Raw genomic sequence first — 21,195 nt, 5'->3', positions numbered from 1 at the left:
CAACTAGGAAATCGTGAAGCGTCAATAGACTAACAGTAAACTATTTAACGAGCAGTATATTCGCCATCAACTGGAAGACAAACTCCAGTCATCCAGTTGGCGTCATCACTTGCCAACACAACAGCTATACGAGCAATGTCATCGGGCGTTCCAGGTCCTTTCAGTGGATGGCGCCGGTTTAGGTCTTCCCAAGGAGTCAAGTTAGTAATTGTCTCTTTGAATATAGCTGTTTGGGTGTCTAAAGCTTTGTCAGTGAAAATTCAGCCAATCCTCAAACCAATTGACTTACAGCCAGGACAAATAGCATTAATATGAATGTTATTAGGGGCATAATCCAGAGCCATCTGCCTCGTGAGATTACTCACAGCACCCTTTGATGCACAGTATGATGCTAGCACAAGTATCAGCAACATTCAGTCAACAGACTGAGTTGGAACTCACGATTCTCCGGCCCACCAATCATACCCATAATTGAAGAAATGTTGATGATCCAGCCCCGGTCTCCAGAAGAATGAGGTTCTTGCGCCAGCATTTGAGTAAGAGCATATTTGCAACCCAGAAACACAGACTTAGTGTTAACACGCATCGTCGTGTCCCAGGTTGTCTCGTCGGTCAGATGTAGCACAGCAGGCGTGCGTGCCTCAATGCTGATCCCAGCATTATTGACTAGACTAAATAAATTGTCAGAAGGATAATCGAAGACCTTCATTATCAGACTTTCATACATGTCCACTCGTCCATATTCTTTCACAGCGACCTGGACCAAGTTTTCTATCTGCCTTGCATCCCCTACATCCGTCTTCACGAATTTCGCCTGACCACCATCCCTGACGATGAGATCGTGCGTTGTGATATTAGACTCCTCTTGGGATCGGGCAGTTGGTGTCAGGTCAGCGCAGACCACTTTTGCTCCCTCTTGGGCATAGCGAATGGCGATCGCTCGTCCTAGGCCGGATGAGGACCCGGTGACGATGGCTACTTTGTCTTGCAAGCGAGATGACTGCGACATGATCAGATACTTCCTTTGCGAGAGGGTGGTTATTCAAGAAATGGCATTCGTAGGAAGGGACGCCATGGCTTTATATGCTGGCAGGTGGTAGAGTTGGAAACTGGGCCGGAGTGCCCGTGGACGTCACTTGCTCTTCATGTAACAAAGATGACATCCTCTATTATTACAAATCGTCACACTCTGCAAGCCATAGTCGCAAATCGGGCCGAGTCCGATTTCCATAGCCGAGCAGCCTGGAGAAAGCGATGGGATGAGGGGCTTGATATAGGTGGAAGGCGTGCCGAGGCCTCGTCCGACTTTCTTTTTTGGGACACACAGTTGTCTTCTTTTATTTCTCTTGCCAGTGTACTCCAAGTGTAGCTTGATTTCAAATCATTATCCTGCGAATGATCAATTGAAAGGTTGGTACGGATACGATATACGATGTATGTTTGCCTTTCTTGCCTGTGGGTGAAATTGTGCTACCTTACACAGAGTTGATCGAAGCATGTGTTAGGCTCTGATTCGGAACAAATATTTGAATATCGAAGTTTAGATGATTATAAATTCGGGCTTGGGTGATTTATTAGGTGACCTTGTATATTCTAGTACCTGTACCTAGGTCTATAACCTCGTAGTTCTACCCCGCATAACCACCAGGATTCACCACACAATAACAACATTCATGATTCCTCCTCTTGCTTCTTTCGTATATCCGACCTTTGTATCACATTATGACTAGTCTCGCCAGTGTGCTATATCATATTTTTCTATAGTAAATCTTGAACTGGCTCACCGCTAGTCTTTATTAGTATAGAGACAAGAATATGCCTACACTTCATGTCGTTTTATAGTCTTTCTAGATGTCTTCTCTATGGACGACAAAAAGCATAAACCGTAAGACTTTCCGTGTATAACCTTTCGATTGGTGTGATATTGATGTATAAAATATACTCCAGCCGTAGCAGAGGGACGGGCCTGGTCCCGGAGCCCCGTGAAGAAGAAAAGCATGTGGAACAATCCTTCCATGTCAATCCAAGCCACAGTAAACAATCTTTGTTTCTACGTCGAGCGCAAAATTGGCTTTTCCAACTGGCGCAGACATTCCAGATCAACATTCCACAATTCCCACCGTTTCCAGACGTGATGCCGAGACAAGATAATATCATGAATTGAATCGGTAGAGAGACGGTGATGCTAATTAAACAATTACACACAACAATACTAAAGTCGGGATATTGTTCGGAGTCCGGTTGACCTGTTCGGAGTCCCATGGCCAATGATCGACTCCGATTTCAGACCTGGTTTCGGGATCCACCCCCAGTTACGGGGGTTTGGACGTCGCGTGGTGCTTGTTTTTAGATAAAACCAGATGCGGAAGTTTGTTGCTCAGTCTGAGACTAGAAAGTTAATTAATTGAATTCAATAAACACCACGGGTCTCAGGAGTTCTTCGCTGAATCTGTCGACGATCGCATTCTGCCGAATCGGGAAGTGATAGTCAACATGAGCTAGCAGGGAACTAACGCAATGCACAGTTATCACAGCGTTGCCAAGTGTTGATAGCAATCAAAACGAGGGGTAACTGGGGGAATTGGCTAATTAATTCGAGACATACACCTTATGCCGTGCTAGGTAGGTTACATCCAACTCAAACCCCCCAGAAATTAGACTCCGTGACCTCTCGCCCCGGGTCATACAGACGCAGCTACTGGCCGCACGCGATGGCCATGTCTCGGGTGTGCCTGATGGTGTCCACTCGTCGCTGATCCTATCGGGTGCCCCGAATGCGCAATCCACCTGTTCCAGATGACTGCGGCTTTGCGACAAACGCAACCATATTGTTCTTATCATATTGTTCTCATATAATGTCCCCTGATTCGCCTTGTCATTTTCGCGCTTGTATCCTATCTCCGTAATGCATATATATTCTGTAAGGGACCCGAGATAATCGAAAGCTATTCTCTATCCGTGTGTCCTTGGGTTTTTGAGAGACTCAAAAGGCACTGTCAATATGCATTTTTCTACTATCGTTCGGGGGACTGCGGTCCTGGCTGCGCTGTCTGGTACAGCTGCAGGAATTGTCACATCGTCGTTCAAGCGCGATCTGAAGCTTTCCGCTGAGCTCGGGGTCTATCCGGATATCCTGCTCAGTCAGAAGACCTCGGTGTATGCTGTTTCAAATGCCCAGCTTGATGTGGTTGTTGAGGCAGAATATGTTTCGGTATGTGTTGAGACTTTCCAATTTCTTGAAGACGGAGATTAATGCTGACGATTTGTAGCTCCCGATTGATCACAGTAACTCTTCGGTTGGTGATTACCAGAACCGCTATTGGGTATCCGAAGAGCATTACCAGGCAGGAGGACCGGTCTTCATATATGATGTTGGTGAAGGAAATGCCGAATCCTCGGCTCAAACCTTTCTGGGCAATTCGACCACGTTCTTCTATCAGTTGGTCAGGGATTTCGGTGGAATTGGTATTGTCTGGGAACACCGGTTTGTATCCTCTCCCCAGTGAAAGCTCGGACTCAATTAACACCAAGTAGATACTATGGGGATTCTCTTCCCTACAACGTCAGCCGGAACATGACGCCTGAGCATCTCCAATACCTCAACAATAAACAGGCTCTTGCAGACATCCCATTCTTTGCCGCCAACTTCACTCGCGAAAATTACAGCGACGTAGACCTGACTCCAAGCGTAACACCATGGGTCATGGTCGGAGGCTCGTACTCTGGCATGCGAGCTGCGTTCACCCGTCATTTGTACCCCGATACAATTTATGCTTCCTACGCTTCCTCCGCCCCTGTGGAAGCGCGGATCGACATGAGCGTCTATTTCGACCAGGTGTATGACGGCATGGTCGCATATGGACACTCTAACTGCACCAGCGACATCAAGGCTGCACTTGAATACATCGACGAGGAACTATCGAAGAGCAAATCGTCCGCGGCGGCCATCAAGCGGAAATTCTTCGGTGAAGGCGCCGAAAAAAACAGTAACGGCGATTTCACCGCCGCGCTCACGATCATCTACTACTATTTCCAGTCTTATGGCATGGAAGGTGGTTTGGGCAGTCTGGGGTCATTCTGCGAGCACATGGAGACCGACCCGAAGACTAGCGCAGCGGCGCCCCCACATGGATTCGCTCCCAGCCGGGGAAAGAAGTACGCCGCGGAGCGATATGCGTCATGGCCGCCTTTCACGCAGCTGGTCAACATGAATTTGGATACCAATTGCAAGAAGCTTGAAGCCAGCGATCCGCTCGTATGCGATCTTGGCGCACCATCCACCGACCCGGACACCATCAGCTGGACATGGCAGTACTGCACCGAATGGGGATTCTTCCAGACCGACAACTTCGGGCCTCACTCGTTGCTGTCCAGATACCAGACCCTCGATTATGCGCAGGAATACTGCGAACGATCATTTTCGGAGGCTGTCAAAAAGGGTCTGTTCCCTAAGCACCCGCAGGTCGACGCCATCAACGCGGAGACCGGCGGATGGACCATTCGTCCGTCCAACGTTTACTGGAGCGGCGGCCAGTTTGATCCGTGGCGCACTTTGTCGCCCCTTGCGGCCGGCACTCGGTTAGCCCCGCAAGGAGTGTCTCTCACGACCGAAATCCCCAAGTGCAATGTTGAGACGGCGGAAAATACGGTCTTCGGCTACATCATGCAGAAGGCAGAGCACTGCTTTGATTTCCGCACGACATTTGTGCCAGGGGCGATTTCCCGAGGATACTTCCGCACAGCGTTGAAGGAATGGCTCGGATGCTTCTAGGCCAAGGCTTGGTAATTGCTAAACCCTGGAAGGTTCAAGCGACGGTCTCTCCCCATTCGACACTATTCCCGTTTCGGATCAGCTTGCGATCTCCGCTTTTTTCACGTGGGAGGCCATGGACATATCATAAGAGTTAGATTTCCATTCACATATTTAATTGCTTTTCTTCCAATTCATATACGTTAACGAAATGCTATTCCCTACATTTGCCCTGGTTGGCGTGCTTTCTGCCTTCTTGGTTGTGCGCTACTTCGTACAGCTACGTCATCACCGTAAACAATCCAAAGCTCTGCACTGCAAGCCTGCTCGTTCGGGCTTTTCGACTTTCTTCGGTATTCCTGGCTTTCTTCGGTTAAGTAAGGCTGTCCGTGAGAAGCGCTGGATCGAGTATCTCTGCGACGAATATGCTGTCTATGGAAATACCTACAAACAGACATTCCTGTCTCAGAATATCATGACCACCATCGAGCCTGAAAATGTCAAAGCAATTCTCGCGACCCAATTCAAAGATTTCTCTCTTGGAACAAGACATGAACAATTCTACCCACTGCTAGGCGATGGCATCTTCACCCTCGATGGTGCCGGATGGTCGCATGCGCGGGGATTGTTGCGCCCGCAGTTCACCAGGGACCAGGTAACTAAAACTTTATCGGAGAATTTATGCACATGTGATTGACCGAAGTGACAGGTCGCCGATCTTTCCATGTTGGATGACCACATCTCCAACCTGATCGACCTGATCCCCAAGGATAGAAGCAGTTTCGATGTTCAGCGTTTGTTTTTCCTGCTGACCCTGGACTCGGCAACGCACTTCCTGTTCGGGGAGTCGGTCGGGTGCATGCTCCCCCCTTCTGGGAAGACAGGCGTGCTGGAAAAATGCGCCGTCGGTAGCGCGCAGGGTTTCGCCAACGCCTTCGGGACCGCGCAGGATTATCTCGCTGCACGGAGTCGCGCCCAGGGAATGTACTGGGTTGTTAATCCCAAGGAATTCCGCGAGGCAAATCGACAGGTGCACGAAGTCGTCGATCACTATGTTAATCTCGCTCTGGAGTCGAAACGGAACCCAGAAAAGGGAAATGCTGACGGTCGGTATATCTTCCTCGAAGCACTGGCTGCTGAGACGGATGACCCTAAGATTCTACGCGATAACATGCTCAATATTCTATTGGCTGGTCGCGATACTACAGCTAGTCTGCTGAGCTCGACCTTCTTCTATCTTTCCCGTCACACCAATGTATGGTACCGGCTGCGTCGTGAGATCGTGGACATTTTCGGAGACGCGAAGAATCCACGGTCGGAAATGACTCAGACGAAGCTGAAGGATATTCCTTATCTGCGATATGTCTTGAATGAAGGTGAGTCGATGGTGCAGTATATACTGTGTACTATCAATGGATATCCGACTAACTCCAACACAGTCCTTCGTCTCCAGCCTCCTGTGCCTCTCAACTTCCGCGTTGCGACAAAAGACACCTCTCTACCGGTCGGCGGTGGCGCGGACCACCAATCCCCGGTTTATATCAAGAAGGGCACGATGGTTGCCTACAGTGTCTACGCTATGCACCGTCGGACGGACCTATGGGGTAAGGATGCGGCTTCCTTCCGGCCCGAGCGATGGGAAGAAAATGCTAAGCATGGCTGGGAATATCTGCCTTTCAATGGTGGGCCGCGTATCTGCCTTGGTCGTAAGTTGTGCATGTTCTCTTTCCCCGGAGAAACAAAATCGAAGATGCCTCGAATGAGTGCTAACAATCAATATTTCAGAACAATATGCTCTCACTGAGGCAAGCTACACCGTCGTTCGTCTGATGCAGCACTTTGATACCCTCGAAAACGCGGACCCCCATCCTCGACAGGAGCCTATTAAACTATCTAACCTCACGATGTCGCATGATTATGGCGTGCCTGTTCGTTTGTACTCTTCGGAGAGGATTTAGTTTCTTGGTTTCTCTTATGATTGAATGTATATACAGATCTTTCAACGAAATGATACCAGTTTTTCATGGATGCTTTGAGGTTATGCTTAGCTGTGAGTCGTGTCCAAGCTTTGCCTCTATATCATCTATCTGAAATTTCGAGTGTCTTCTAGGCCCGCAAATATATCCACAATTTGCCATAAGCCCTTAGTGTGAGTGAGCGGGGCGCTCTTATTCATTCGGCGATCCTCGTGGACCCTTCTTTCTTGATGCAAGGGTTGAAGGGGAAAATTTCCATATTACGTCGTGATTGATACGCCACGCCTGCCGAGGCATTGTAGATCCTCCCAGTTTGCCAACCACCGAACCCATTGCAAGTGTGAATCCACAAGCTCTGGTCATTCACCAGACCGGCACACATCTGACATCGAACGATTCCCAAGCCGCCTCCCGTCAACTAATTTGGGTACGACAGGGATTCCCGACAATACTTCACCTCGGACCACCTGGGCAGGGCTATTGTCCTTGTCTATTCCCTAGAACTAAAATCATAGGCAATTAAGAGGACCCTGTGTTTTTTTGCATCGGGGAAACTGTCATCCGGGGTTTCCCCGCGGTTTTACCGTTGACTTGCGGAAACTGCCGACTCCATCCAAAGAGGAAATGAACGTCACAAGAAGATCCATATTGAAGGAGATCCTATTTTTATTGGCTCCTGTCCTCATCCCACCTCAGTCAATTTATCATGGCAAGATTAGACATATAAAGGTGTTATATCCGGAAGTTCAACAAGCTACTCAAGATCTACACTATGAAGCTATCAAATGCAATCACCGTGGGTTTAGCAAACCGGGCATTGGCTGTTGATTTCCATACCCCGATTGACTATAACTCGGCCCCGCCAAACCTTTCTACCTTGGCAAATGCATCTCTTTTCAAAACATGGAGACCCAGAGCCCATCTCCTCCCTCCATCTGGGAATATAGGTGACCCGTGCGGGCACTATACCGACCCCAAGACTGGTCTCTTCCACGTGGGCTGGCTTTACAATGGGATTTCGGGGGCTACAACCGACGATCTCGTTACCTATAAAGACCTAAATCCCGATGGAGCCCCGTCAATCATCGCGGGAGGAAAGAACGACCCTCTTTCTGTCTTCGATGGCTCGGTCATTCCAAGCGGTATAGATGGCATGCCAACTCTTCTGTATACCTCTGTATCATATCTCCCAATCCACTGGTCCATCCCCTACACCCGGGGAAGCGAGACACAATCCTTGGCTGTTTCCTATGACGGTGGTCACAACTTCACCAAGCTCAACCAAGGCCCTGTGATCCCTACGCCTCCGTTTGCTCTCAATGTCACCGCCTTCCGTGACCCCTACGCTTTCCAAAGCCCAATTCTGGACAAATCTGTCAATAGTACCCAGGGGACATGGTATGTCGCCATATCTGGTGGTGTCCACGGTGTCGGGCCTTGCCAGTTCCTCTACCGTCAGAACGACGCAGATTTCCAATATTGGGAATATCTTGGCCAATGGTGGAAGGAGCCCCTTAATACCACTTGGGGAAACGGTCACTGGGCCGGGGGTTGGGGCTTCAACTTTGAGGTTGGCAACGTCTTTAGTCTAGATGCAGAGGGATACAGCGAGGACGGCGAAATATTCATAACCCTCGGTGCTGAGGGTTCGGGACTTCCCATCGTTCCTCAAGTCTCCTCCATTCATGATATGCTGTGGGTGACCGGCAATGTCACAAATGACGGCTCTGTCACCTTTAAGCCAACCATGGCGGGTGTGCTTGACTGGGGCGTGTCGGCATATGCTGCTGCAGGCAAGATCTTGCCGGCCAGCTCTCAGGCATCCACAAAGAGCGGTGCCCCCGATCGGTTCATTTCCTATGTCTGGCTCACTGGAGATCTATTCGAGCTAGTGAAGGGATTCCCTACCGCTCAACAAAACTGGACCGGGGCTCTCTTACTGCCGCGAGAGCTGAATGTCCGCACTATCTCTAACGTGGTGGATAACGAACTTGCGCGTGAGGCTTTGACATCGTGGCGCGTGGCCCGCGAAGGCTCTGGTCAGATCGACCTCGAAACAATGGGAATCTCAATTGCCAGGGAGACTTACAGCGCTCTCACATCCGGCTCATCTTTTGTCGAATCTGGTAAAACCTTGTCGAATGCTGGATCGGTGCCATTCAATACCTCACCCTCAAGCAAGTTCTTCGTGCTGGCAGCGAATATATCTTTCCCGACCTCTGCCCGTGACTCTGGCATTCAGGCTGGTTTCCAGGTGTTATCCTCTAGTCTTGAGTCTACAACTATCTACTACCAATTCTCTAACGAGTCCATCATCGTCGACCGCAGCAACACAAGTGCTGCGGCGAGAACAACTGCTGGGATTCTCAGTGATAACGAGGCGGGCCGTCTGCGCCTCTTCGATGTCTTGCGAAATGGAAAAGAACAAATTGAAACTTTGGAGCTCACTATCGTGGTGGATAATAGTGTACTGGAAGTATATGCCAATGGACGCTTTGCTCTGGGCACTTGGGCTCGGTAGGTCTCTCTTGTTTATGGAAGATTGGTCAAAAACTAACCGCATGAAGGTCTTGGTACGCCAACTCGACTAAAATTAACTTCTTCCATAACGGCGTGGGAGAAGCGACATTCGGAGATGTGACGGTCTTTGAGGGACTGTATGATGCCTGGCCACAAAGGAAGTGAACGAAATCCCCGTTATCCAATAGCCTCGGCGAGACTCTTGGTTCTTCCAAGAAGTAGGACAGTCTATGTATGCGTACATACACGGGAATATTCGACCCCGTATGTTAGCCTAGTCTAGTATATTGACGCAGATCATCGTTCCGTTTCACCGTTCGGGATAGTATTGTCCCGAGCGTCATAATTATTTGAAAGATTAGAACTTCTTGCAAATTTTGGAACATATTTCTGGTATCTGTACGGAATATATATTTAGGGAATTGTTACTTGCACATCCCTGCCTGTACCGCCTTTCTAATTTGGTACCACTCAGAATTCTGCCATATCCCTGTGACAGTTGATACAAGATAGGAAAGGAGTGACTTAATTCTGCTAAGAGTTTACATACGAACTGTAGGTACTCTTTCTATTAGTGGCCTTGTCCCTGCTCTATCATCCTACTCACTTTATATAACCTCAAATTGATGCTACATACATCAAGCGGTTCCATAGCTCAGTTGGTTAGAGCGCTGTGCTAATAACGCAGATGTCGAGGGTTCGACCCCCTCTGGGACCATTATTTTTTGCTCTTTATTTTTTTTGATGCATGCCAGAGTGGGATAGTTATGGCTCATTTAGGCCTTAAACATGATTGGTTTTTGTTATAGTCTAATAGTAGAATATGCTGCACGATTTTCCGTCAAATCCTCTTCTATCAGTATCCGTTCCCAGCCGTCTTTGGACTTTGATCGATTTTCCCATCTTCTATCAGCTTGACTTCTTCAAATTCACCCCAATGGCCAAGCATTACACGATAGCTCGAAGCTCTCTGTTCTGTACCAGACGTGCAGCAATCAAAAGCAAGCCACCTAGTAGCAAGGATACTCCTGAAAATACTGACAGGGAAAGGTACCCGTACTTCTCAAGTAGAGCACCACTGATGGGCACATTTGCCATAGCACTGCAGTTCCAGTCAGCATCCTACATCATCATTTCAAGAAATGGGGGTCATACGATAGAGCTGTGGCACCCGACACAGTCCCAATTGCCAAGCCAAGAGTGGTAGAAGTAGCAACCTGGGCGGCACAAGCTTGCTGGAGGGATAAAATGCCCTACAAATCTAGTCAGTATTCGAAGTTTATACCATTCGAGGATAACTCACTCCAGATGCAAAGCCATATGTAGCGGACCAAATTACCAGACCGGCCACAGATGTCACTTTAGTCCAGCACAATGCAATAACCCCTGCAGATATAGTTGCTATGATGCAACAGTTGAATTTTCCGTACCTGTCGGCAACGATTCCAGGGAGGACTCGACCGAAGAATGAAGCCCCGTTCACAATGGAAACAGTATAGAATGCCAGGGATGTCGAGAATCCTTTCTCAACCGCGTAGGAAGTCGTGTAGAAAAACGGCGAGAACATGCCAAAGTATGTGATAAACATGGCGAGGCACAGTAGCTGCAGCGATGGTTTTCGAAAAAGGGCCATGGCTTCCGCCTTGTGACTTTGCGGCTTATCCTTTTGCTCGGTGGTATCTTCGTCACTTTTCTGGTTTGAATCACGACTTTCCAGATTGATTGTAGGGGTATTCGGAGATTTGGCAACTGCACAAGAGAAGATAAAGCAAGGAATCATGATAAATCCGACGATTCGCATGGTCCAGGGAAACCCAATCTTGGGCTTATTGATCAGTCTGTCGATTGCAACGGGCCAGATAACTCCACCGAGCGATGAACCCGCAAGCACGATCCCCATCGCGGCAGCACGCTTCACTTTTATATATTGTCCGACCAGTGCGAGCATCGGCCATGTCACCATAGCCATGGAAATACCTAGCAGAATACCCTGAGCGAGGAGGAATTGATAGAACTTCTGGCATAGTGAAGTCATCATAATTGCAAAAACACACCCGAATGAACCAACATATACCATGAACTGTTCAAAGGAAGTATGAGTTTTTTTTCTCAACGATTCAGGAAGCGTATGTTTACCGTTGGTCCAAAGATATCAAGCATTGCTCCCGCCACGACAGATATAGCAAACAAAAAGAATATTGACACAGCTCCGATCCATGCGATGGTAGATGTCGAGGTTGAGGATAGCTGGTTTTTTGTGTAGTACTCCTGGAAGATACCGAACGAGTTCATAAATCCCACGGTGCAAAAGGTACAAGTGAAGGCGCCTAATATAACTAGCCATGCTCGGGGCCTAGAAGAGTTAGTGGTCGGATACATATATCGTAGCTTGAAGTATATTTGACTTACGTATATTCAGTTGGAGGACTATTCTTCGGTGACATTTTGGCGGAAATGAAATTGGCTCTAGTTTGAAGCAAAATCTCTACGGAATACCATGACCTTTATAAGAAATTTGACTCCTTAATTACATCTGAAAAATAAAGAATCACGCTCGGAGTCTCCGGGCTACTGTCTAGATGCCCCGGAGGCAGAATTGACTGATATGGTTTAGCGTCTCGGAGAATCCGCGGAGTCTCCGGCCAACACCTACAAGCTGTCTCCTATGCGAACAACACGCTGTTTCTCTGCTCTCGCTGGTTAAACCACCATTAAACTGTTTTCGGGAGATTTAAACATGAAACGAAGACAGGGTTCTGGAGTCGTCACCCCAGGCCCGAAAAGACAGTCTCGACAAGACCCCGTTTCCTGCGAGTCCTGTCGAAAGAAGAAGCTGAAGTGCGACAGAGAGCTTCCATGTAGTAGCTGTTCTGCGCGTAAACTGGAGTGCAGCTATGGCAGCTACGCCTCGGGGACAACCCCTGTGCGACCCATGAGCCAAACAGATCAGAGGCCCATGTTGGACGATCGCGTATCTGAGCCACCTCGGACCTTGCAGTGGACTCCACGACAGGACACGGAGACACACAGTCGCAATGGAAATGAACCCCTTTTGACGGCCGATTGGCTTGAGACAATCGTTATGGGACACCGTATCCCTAGTGCGGTCCCTGCTACGCTGAGGGCGGAGATCTCCCAGCGGGAACCCGAGCGCTCGCCTTCACAGCAAAATACCACACCTGGTGATCGATTTGCTCCGATGTGCGAACGGCTCGCCTCTCGCGAGAATCCGGCGACCATTCATCTGCAATCGTATTTGCCACCGCTGGCAGAAGCGCTGAGTCTATTTCGGTATTATTGTAAATACCTTGACTTCCAGTATCATGTCATCATCCCCAGTCGCGTGGAACGACAAATTGAGACGATTTACGAGCATGTTGAGCGAAATGAGTCTATCAACTTGGCGCATACTTCTCTACTGTTCAGTATCACTGCTGCCGCCCTGTATTACCAACTCCTGATAGAGTCATCCGAGCACGCAGAACAATTCAGTCAGGAGAGTACATTTTTGGCAGGCGCTGCATTGATCCAGAGCAATTATATCCCTTATCCCAGCCTCGAAGGACTGCAAGCGACTATGATCATTGGTCATCATCTGTCCAACATGAACTTGCCTTCCTCCGTCAGTCCGTTATTTGTGCATAGGTCATTTGTGAGTCAAGCCACTAGTATGGGGCTTCATACTGTGGACTGTCCTCGGGTTGTTACCGAACGCTTAGCCAATGGATTTGATAAAACGAATGTTGAACTCAAACGACGGCTGTGGTGGGACTTGGCAACATACGACTGGTACGTTCTTAACAAAGACCTTGCCGGTACTATGACTGATGATATCTGAAGGTTAATAGGCTTCTTGAGTGGACCCCAAGAGTGGACGTACTCGATCCAACCTAAGCATATGGTTGTAAATGAGCCTCTCAATATTGAGGATGAGGAAATCGACCGTAACGAACACGGTGTTCCTCTATCTACTCCGACCGCAATGTCATACAGTCTATGTCGATTGAAGTTGGCTGTTGTGTGTCGTCAAATAGTGGATGAAACGTCATACTACCATTTCCATGGGCAAGAGGCACCCTACGAGAAGATACTTGAGCTAGATCAAAAGCTCCACAAGGTACGCGCTGAGATTCCCAGTTTCTTTCGCTATGATCAAGCATCCCAACGTGAATTTTCGGCGGTCTATCGTGAGCGACCAACTCTTGCATGGCAGCGAGCGCTGGTACAACAGGGCTATCATTCGCGGTTCTGTCGCTTGCATCGCCACTACTTCGTGCGTGGAGCAAAGGACTCCAAATATTCCTATTCGCATATTGTATCCCTTCAGTCTGCGCGCAAGGTGCTCGAACTGAAACGCATTATGGATGAGGAAGAGCCTGTGTTCACACCGCACAGCTCGATTATATGGGCAGTCATGCACCACGTTTTCATGGCAGCAGCCATTCTTCTGATAGATGTGTGTTTCAACTGGGATGATATTCTGGCTGAGAAGCGAAAAGAGGAAGTACTCGACGCTTGTCGAATGCTCAGTCGGGCACAACAATATTCTCCCATGGCACGTGAAGGAATCAAAGCCATGATGGAGATCTTGCGGAGGCATTGGAAACACGAAAGAAGAGTAAGCTCTCGCGACTTACAGGAGCTTTCTGCATCTTCGAATCCAAATCCCACAACAGCCAACGCCTCGCAGCCGGATATCCCCACGCCTGTTTCGTTGGGTTCCAAGAGCATCACATTTCCTCCAGAAATTCCCAACGTTCAATCGACAATGTACCCTTCACAAGATGCATTGCTTAGTCCGTTGCCTCTCGAAGACATATGGGCGGAGATGCTAGAGAGCAGCGCTAATGTTGAGCTCAATGCACCAGACTGGACAGACTTGCTCACTGAGTTGACAAATGTTACTTTGCCCAGCGAGTAATAAGAGATAATCTCTCCTATCAGGCTGATTAAATAATGAACACATGATATTTATGATTTACAGAAACCTAAGGCAGATAGAAACCTGTTCAGACTGTTTCTGCCCTAGGTTGATAGGACCTGCTCCCTACTTCTACCTTGTTTGATCTTCCTTCTTCTCTCTCTCCTAGCCAGCTAACACAATACAACCCATGGTTTTATTTTCCATCAAAAGCCATCTTCTTTGATGCTTCTTTGATGCTTTTTTGATGCTCCAAAATCAAAACACTCATTTACTTCCAACCATCATCCACAATAGCCAAGCTCGAAGATATGTCTGACGAAACCCCCCATCATACAGAGGCCAGTATGAAACCTGACATTCAATCAATCGTCGACCTCATCCAGACTGGAAAAGCCACACAGATTGTCGTCTTGGCTGGCGCTGGTATCAGTACCAGCGCCGGGATCCCAGATTTCAGAACTCCAAACACAGGCCTTTATGATAAGCTCGCTCCACTGCAACTCCCTTGCAAAGAGGCGATATTTGATGCTCGGTATTTCTGGGCAAAGCCTCAGCTATTCTACACATTGGCCCGGGCACTTCACCCGGGAAATTTCAAACCGACTGTCACCCATGTGTTCCTGGCACTGCTAGCGAAAAAGAATCTGCTTCATCTTGTTATCACTCAGAATTTCGATGAGCTTGAGGAAGATGCAGGGGTTCCTCCTGACAAGATTTACTGGGCTCATGGAAACTGGAAGAGTCAACATTGCATTAGGTGCAAGCGGCCACCATATCCCGACGATCTCGTGGACAAAGCGATTCTCGCTGGTGAAGTACCCCGTTGTTACAGGTGTAACGGTCCGGTCAAGCCAGATATTGTATTCTTTGGGCAATATCTGACTGGGTTTGATGGATTTGATGGAATGTGGTGGAAGATCCGCGAGGCGGACTTGATGCTTGTTATGGGAACTAGTTTACGTGTGCCACCTTGCTCTACTCTGCCAACGAAAGTGGAAGAGGGGGTTCCTCGGGTTTTGATCAACAATGAAAAAGCAGGAGATCTAGGTGATCGAAACGAGGATGTGTGCATCCTCGGGAGTTGCGACGACGGTGTTCGTCAATTAGCTGATGCACTTGGGTGGGGAGAGGAGTTGAACGATCTCTGGAAGGAAGCAGTTGCTGCTAAGAGGGACTCTGACATTTTTGGGGGTGGTCCTAGCCTTGATGAGTGCATTGAGAAATTTGCCAGTAGCATGAAGGACGAGATGGTGTCGGATGGGCAGCAGGACATTTGAACGACAAATTTGGGTAGAAAATAGCGAAGGGCTCATAGAACGCCGCACCGTGTCCGTACTCGGCGCGGTCGATCCCATACACGATTTGAACAGATTTGAGATTTCTTGCTTCCTGAAATGCTTTTAGGGGTTCAGATTCATAGTGCGTACTGGTTTGTCTAGAAAGTGTGGTGTGTGGGAGAACAAAGAATATACTAGTATTGAGTACACGAACTTTCACTTACAAGAGAGCTGAGTTTCATCCGCCCCACATTACTAACAGCAAATGGTCAGTGGATAAACACATTACATTGCTGACTTGCAGCCTAGGTAGCTATTTTTACAAGTAATACACTTGCTGGGAGATGTAGATCTATAATTGCTCGTATATCAGTGACCAAGATCTGCACCGTTGGCCTGCTCAACAGGGATTTTCAGGGGGGCCCCAACATTGTGTTGGCCGGGTTCCTCTGGCGGGGCAGCTTGTGTTATCATTAGCTATTAAACTAAATGTATCTGGAAGGGGTACTTACTAGGTCTCGTCATCTGGGGTAATATCCTGCTGGCGATTGTGAGGTCATCCTGAGTAGGGCGCGGTGTCTGTGGCGCACCGGGCTCCTAGTTACCACTGTTGACACTAGGAGGCATGTTGGGCGATTCTGTGCTAGCAATCTTAAGAGATATGCTATATTCATATGGCAATAAAAGACTAAGAAAGGGCAAAGGGACAATCAGGCTATATAGAAAGAAGCCCACATCTCTAGTTTATTCTCTTAATCTAATAGGAATTAATAACAGCCAATTAAATATAGGCTAAATTGAAATTCCCTAAATTAGGAAATGAAACATAAATTACCGGGAATTCAGAGCTTTACGGTGTATCTCTATCTCTTCAAACCGTAGAGCTTTTATGGGGATTGACTTCCATGCCTCTTCAACATTCATCAGACCCTGTCGAATCCGCTGCCGATTTAAGGAGACTCTTTTCCGGGTTTTTGGTGGAAGCGGTTTACCATATAAGTCCACAAAGAATTTGTCCTCCGGCGGCAGACTGAGAAGAATATCCGGAGGGATGCAGCCGACTAGATAGTGATACTGCATTTTAAAATACCTCGATATGCGTTGGTTGCCGCCCGGGTTCAATGCGTTTTCGACAATAACATCGATCAGAGCTAGGATTTTATGAGAAGATCAGTACACGACCAGGACTAACAAAGACTGAAGCCAAGACAAAGTTGAAAGAGGCATCCATGCTATGACGCTTACCATCCAAATAAAATAGCCGCTTTGGAAATCGGCATCGTGTAGAATCATGTAGGAATGTGTTCGTCGATAGACTCGATTCTGAGAGATCCATATGCCAGAAGCTCGCGGGAACAAGCATAACCCCCGGGAAGACGGATGCGCAAGGCATCACCAGTCTGTATCCTGGCCAGCCTAGAGGGGAAACCCTAGCATCCTTATCCACATATATATCGCGGACTGGGGATGCTTGGAATCCTTGCTGAAGAACGACAGAGCGGGCATCTTCAAGTTGTTCGTCTGCAACCGCAAGATAAAATTCGCAAATGACTAAGGGATAGCCGAGAATCCCAATAATAGCATCGCCGGTGATACAGTGTCTGATTCTGTGCTCCTCGAGAGATTCCGATACGTGATAAAGGGGCCATGACGAGGTTTCTTGAAGAGGTCGATCGGCGACGTAATCAGCCATTTGTCATATCTGGTGTGGAAGATATTGGAAACGGGATTGTGGAGAGCTTTGAGCTCGTTGGAATTTGCCAGCGGAGGAGGCAGGAAGGATGCAGCACATACAGTTGGATTGATGCTAACTGATGGACTGAGAGTACCTCAACTAATCTACAGGGGCACTTAGGTCACGTGACCATTACATGTCGGATGACGTGATTGCCGACTCCAATCCTGGAATAGGGTTGAGCTTAGTCCACGGGTTGCCAGTTCCTCCTTATGCAATCACCTACTGTTGGCGTTAAATATTTTATGTGGCATATATCGGAGCGAAGCGAAGCAGTTAAATCATAACCTCGTGTGCATATCACGTGACGGTTGTTTTCTCCCATGGAATTAATGCGGTGAAATCTCATCGGCTAACTTTGGCAGAATAAATATAGACTAGGCCTAACCTGGCTAGACGATACTTTCTATTACGTGCTATATAACTACTCCGTAGTTACTACCTAGTTAGTTAAAGCAGTTAACTAACTAACTACTCCGTACTAACTAACTAACTAGAGCAGCTTCTCAAGTAGTTTCTCAAGCAGTTGTGCAAGCAGCTGTTCAAGCAGTTGTTCAAGCAGTTGCTTAAGTAGTTGCTAAAGTAGTTAACGATAAAGCAGTTGATGAAGCAGTTAATAATTATATGATAAAAGGGACTAAATTTTATTAGTAGTTTGCATAAAAATTGTAGGTACCTACTGCCTTACATGGCAGCCTAATTGTGAAGGCGGTACTAGGGAGAATAAGCCAGTAAGAGAGGGGCTTTGCGTAGCATTAGAAGTTGGAATCAGTCGCTTTGCTCTGCAACGATTATCTGGAGGCCTTAGGCCGTCGAGATCACTAGTACTCACCCCGCATTTCCTCTTCTCCCTCTTCTTCTTCCCTCTGTTACGATCTAGGCTCGTTGGTTCCTTCCTTCTCGGTGGAAGTCATTCCTTCCTAAACAGTAAGCGAGCATAAGAGATATGCCTGGTTTGCAAGGGTACAAAACCCACAATAGTCCTGATTCCTATTCCTTTCCTTTCCTTCCCCCCTCATGTTCAATATTCTACTTAGAATGCACTCTTTTTCATAAAGACCCGGCGCGTAACACCCTCTTCTGTCCTCTTATCGCGACACTGTTTCTTCGCCATACCCAGGTTTGGCCCTGTGGAGCATGGTGTCTCTAGTTGAACCTCTGCTAATCAATATACAGTTGCTATGTCCACCGACGCAGCGAAGATTACTGCGTGCGTCAACGCTTTGCGCGATGTCATTCCCACAAGCTTTATTCTCGTAGGCGGCGCTGCCGCCAACATGCAAGGCCACGGCCGAGTCACACAAGATGTCGATATTCTGATCCGCGATCCGGCAATTCTACACGATCTCAAAAATTTCGGCGGCTTCAAGTTGGTGGAGGGAAAGTTACATCATGAATCGGTTCCAATTGATATTCTGACCACCGTTGTCGAAACGTTCTCATATGACGAGGTTAAGCAAGCCGAGGCCTTTGAATCCATCCAGGGCATCCGTTTCCTAAAGCCGGACTTTGCGTTAGCAGCCAAAGTGCGGTGTTCATATCTTCGGCAGGAAGATGAAAACGGGACCAGCAAGCGACAATCTGATCTTGAGGACGCAATCTTCTGGGCTGAAAAGCTTGAAGAAGCCGGCCAGCAAATTTCTGACGCCTGCGCCAAACTCCTGCCGGTCAGCTACTATCAAGTAATCTTGATAAGGACGTATATGGACCCCGAAGATTTCCAAAAGCTAGTGCACGCAGGCCTTAGGAAGCTCCTCCTCCCATGGGAAGAGAACTCGGCAGAGCAACGTGAATACTATTTGTGCTTTGCTGAAGAATCGACCGATCCTTTTACGGTGGATTTTGAATGAGGAGGATGATGATGATGATGACGATAACGATAAATCTGCTTAATGAAGATGCTACGTGTGCTTGTCAACAAGGCATGGTTCGGAGTTTAGTGTAAATGATCATATCTTTTACTACAGAGCATGTTTTAACAGAATATAACCTTCAGATCCAGGCTTTCTTACAGTTAATTATTGAAGCATGGTCGCGTGCTATAAATGAGACTCCTCATGTATACGGTACGGAACTAGCAGACCTTTGCGACCTTTGCCGAAGTTGGGGTTAAATGAATGCAATTGTCAAGAAAGTGCTCGAGGGAATAAGCAGACTTTAGATTGATTTTTGCTCAACCTTGGAACAGAACTATGCTTAAGCCTACTTGGGCATTGATCTATAAAATGATGCCACCATGATGTGACAGCATTTCGTCAAGGGTATATTTCCAACTTAAGGCTCGCGACTTTTGATGAGTCGCTGACCTGATATCACTTTTTTCTTCCTCAGATACCATCTCTATCAGCTCATTATGTCCCCTTACGAGAAAAACCCGCTTCCCTATATCCGCCGCTACATCACCACCCACAGCAACGACGGCGAATCAATATTTCTTTCCCATGCGCAAGTCCCCGACTACCTCCCGTCGACACCGACCGGGGAAGATGGCGAGATTGCTTTGCTGTACGCTACTACCAGCATGCCAGCCTCGGTTGACGCTGAGGCGGACATCGCCATGTACGACGAGTTCCTACACCAACCTCCTGGAGCCACAGTCGATAACGGAACTGTTTTCCGTCTGATTGACCTCCGTCCGGGAAAGGCAACGCCGATGCATCGGACAGTGAGCGTCGACTATGGTGTGATAATTGAGGGGGATGTTGATCTCATACTGGACTCAGGTTCGAGTCGACATTTGCATCGTGGCGATGTGAGCATCCAAAGGGGTACTGCACATTCCTTCCGAAACCGGAGTGATACCAAATGGTGTCGCATGTTATTTGTGTATCTACCAATGGAGAAGTTGAGTGTCCAAGGGAAGGAGCTGAAAGAGGAGGTATATGATGAAGGATTTGACAAACCGGACAACGAGGAAGGCGATCAGGGAAATTCCAAATGAGCCTAGGTAAACAACAGCGAAGTTTTTCTCTTGAAACACTATGCACACGACCTAGATTCCTATTATTCTGCCAGCAGTCGAACTGGAAGCTTTCTCGTTGCAGCCTCATAGATTTTCGGCCCCCATCTTATCAATCCCATGATTTTAAATCGAAGCAGCGCATAACTACATACCAAACCTATGAGTAACGATCGACATCGTGGAAGTGCTTGGTAATGTTCATCTGTATTCCATTAATTAATCAGCTATTTACTCAGTCCATAAGGTATATAAGCTCACTAACACTTGCTATCTTTTTCAACTGCCATGTTCGCTTCTCGCTTCAAAGACTATCACAATCCCTCTTGCCCACTACTCATCCCAGAGATTTCTTTTTCTTACCATGGACGCTCCAATCCGTCGCATTATCGCAGGCCACGATGCCCGGGGAAAGGCGTATTTCTCTTCCGACGAAATTCTGACGCCATACGATCCCACATCTGCTCCGGCATTCTCAACCCCGGGGCCTGACTCTGGGTTCGGGGTTATCCAAATTCATCGGTCGCGCGGCTTCCCAGTGGACAATATGCGCGAGCTCTCTGATCCGCATAAAACCCTTGTCCCACTGGCTGACACCAAGGGTCCTTCCTGTCGCATCCTTGATCTACCCCCGGCAGACGCAGGCTGGTTCCATCGGACACTGAGCTTGGATTACGCTGTGGTGTTGTCAGGTACCGTCGGATTTATCACAGACGGAGGCGAAGAGAAGATCCTAAATCAACACGATGTCATTGTCTGCCGCGGTGCAAACCACGAATGGGTAAATCGAGGCAAGGATGTTGCTCGGGTTTTTGTGGTGGTTATTCCTAGCAAGGAGATTGTGACTGAGGATGGAAAGAGGCTAGAGAAGACACCTGCGGGCGACATTTATGATCCCAAGGAAGAGGAAGATTGAGCTATGAGAGTGGATTTGGATCCGAGAGCTCGGAACACGGAATGAAACTTCCGACGGAATTAATTCCAGGCCTCCCCGCGCCTTTTCTTCCATGTTTGCTTTTCCCACATTTGCCTTGGAACATTCGCTGTGGCCTCA

The 21,195-nt window shown here is 48.0% G+C and overlaps 10 protein-coding genes across 10 annotated transcripts; 8 read left to right on the top strand and 2 right to left on the bottom strand.

Annotated features, from left to right (window-relative positions):
- Positions 1 to 44: 44 nt before the first annotated feature.
- Positions 45 to 1,009, bottom strand: N7518_006279 (SDR family NAD(P)-dependent oxidoreductase; the record flags this gene model as incomplete). Its single annotated transcript, XM_057187206.1, has 4 exons — positions 45 to 238; positions 290 to 391; positions 442 to 671; positions 726 to 1,009. The coding sequence occupies 4 exons, from the start codon at positions 1,007 to 1,009 to the stop codon at positions 45 to 47; spliced, it is 810 nt and encodes a 269-aa protein (XP_057038909.1).
- Positions 1,010 to 3,001: 1,992 nt separating this feature from the next.
- N7518_006278 (putative serine peptidase, family S28) lies at positions 3,002 to 4,771 on the top strand (the record flags this gene model as incomplete). The annotated part of the gene is made up of 3 exons (XM_057187205.1): positions 3,002 to 3,211; positions 3,270 to 3,484; positions 3,535 to 4,771. 3 exons carry the CDS (start codon positions 3,002 to 3,004, stop codon positions 4,769 to 4,771), a joined length of 1,662 nt encoding a protein of 553 aa, XP_057038908.1.
- A 190-nt stretch (positions 4,772 to 4,961) lies between these two features.
- N7518_006277 (cytochrome P450) lies at positions 4,962 to 6,708 on the top strand (the record flags this gene model as incomplete). The annotated part of the gene is made up of 4 exons (XM_057187204.1): positions 4,962 to 5,405; positions 5,460 to 6,126; positions 6,190 to 6,456; positions 6,536 to 6,708. The coding sequence occupies 4 exons, from the start codon at positions 4,962 to 4,964 to the stop codon at positions 6,706 to 6,708; spliced, it is 1,551 nt and encodes a 516-aa protein (XP_057038907.1).
- Positions 6,709 to 7,498: 790 nt separating this feature from the next.
- On the top strand, positions 7,499 to 9,411 carry N7518_006276 (glycoside hydrolase family 32 protein; the record flags this gene model as incomplete). Its single annotated transcript, XM_057187203.1, has 2 exons — positions 7,499 to 9,243; positions 9,294 to 9,411. 2 exons carry the CDS (start codon positions 7,499 to 7,501, stop codon positions 9,409 to 9,411), a joined length of 1,863 nt encoding a protein of 620 aa, XP_057038906.1.
- A 783-nt stretch (positions 9,412 to 10,194) lies between these two features.
- Positions 10,195 to 11,690, bottom strand: N7518_006275 (MCT family MFS transporter; the record flags this gene model as incomplete). The annotated part of the gene is made up of 5 exons (XM_057187202.1): positions 10,195 to 10,348; positions 10,402 to 10,499; positions 10,550 to 11,326; positions 11,383 to 11,599; positions 11,656 to 11,690. The coding sequence occupies 5 exons, from the start codon at positions 11,688 to 11,690 to the stop codon at positions 10,195 to 10,197; spliced, it is 1,281 nt and encodes a 426-aa protein (XP_057038905.1).
- Positions 11,691 to 11,983: 293 nt separating this feature from the next.
- Positions 11,984 to 14,167, top strand: N7518_006274 (Zn(II)2Cys6 transcription factor; the record flags this gene model as incomplete). The annotated part of the gene is made up of 2 exons (XM_057187201.1): positions 11,984 to 13,035; positions 13,087 to 14,167. The coding sequence occupies 2 exons, from the start codon at positions 11,984 to 11,986 to the stop codon at positions 14,165 to 14,167; spliced, it is 2,133 nt and encodes a 710-aa protein (XP_057038904.1).
- A 311-nt stretch (positions 14,168 to 14,478) lies between these two features.
- On the top strand, positions 14,479 to 15,447 carry N7518_006273 (uncharacterized protein; the record flags this gene model as incomplete). Its single annotated transcript, XM_057187200.1, has 1 exon — positions 14,479 to 15,447. One exon carries the CDS (start codon positions 14,479 to 14,481, stop codon positions 15,445 to 15,447), a length of 969 nt encoding a protein of 322 aa, XP_057038903.1.
- Positions 15,448 to 18,363: 2,916 nt separating this feature from the next.
- N7518_006272 (uncharacterized protein) lies at positions 18,364 to 19,032 on the top strand (the record flags this gene model as incomplete). The annotated part of the gene is made up of 1 exon (XM_057187199.1): positions 18,364 to 19,032. The coding sequence occupies one exon, from the start codon at positions 18,364 to 18,366 to the stop codon at positions 19,030 to 19,032; it is 669 nt and encodes a 222-aa protein (XP_057038902.1).
- A 503-nt stretch (positions 19,033 to 19,535) lies between these two features.
- N7518_006271 (cupin domain-containing protein) lies at positions 19,536 to 20,123 on the top strand (the record flags this gene model as incomplete). The annotated part of the gene is made up of 1 exon (XM_057187198.1): positions 19,536 to 20,123. The coding sequence occupies one exon, from the start codon at positions 19,536 to 19,538 to the stop codon at positions 20,121 to 20,123; it is 588 nt and encodes a 195-aa protein (XP_057038901.1).
- A 382-nt stretch (positions 20,124 to 20,505) lies between these two features.
- Positions 20,506 to 21,057, top strand: N7518_006270 (cupin domain-containing protein; the record flags this gene model as incomplete). The annotated part of the gene is made up of 1 exon (XM_057187197.1): positions 20,506 to 21,057. The coding sequence occupies one exon, from the start codon at positions 20,506 to 20,508 to the stop codon at positions 21,055 to 21,057; it is 552 nt and encodes a 183-aa protein (XP_057038900.1).
- Between the last annotated feature and the right edge of the window lie 138 nt (positions 21,058 to 21,195).

Source organism: Penicillium psychrosexuale, assembly GCF_028828465.1.
Source record: "Penicillium psychrosexuale strain IBT 29551 chromosome Unknown utg000004l, whole genome shotgun sequence".
Taxonomy (NCBI): domain Eukaryota; kingdom Fungi; phylum Ascomycota; class Eurotiomycetes; order Eurotiales; family Aspergillaceae; genus Penicillium; species Penicillium psychrosexuale.
This window is presented reverse-complemented; position numbering and strand designations above follow the sequence as displayed.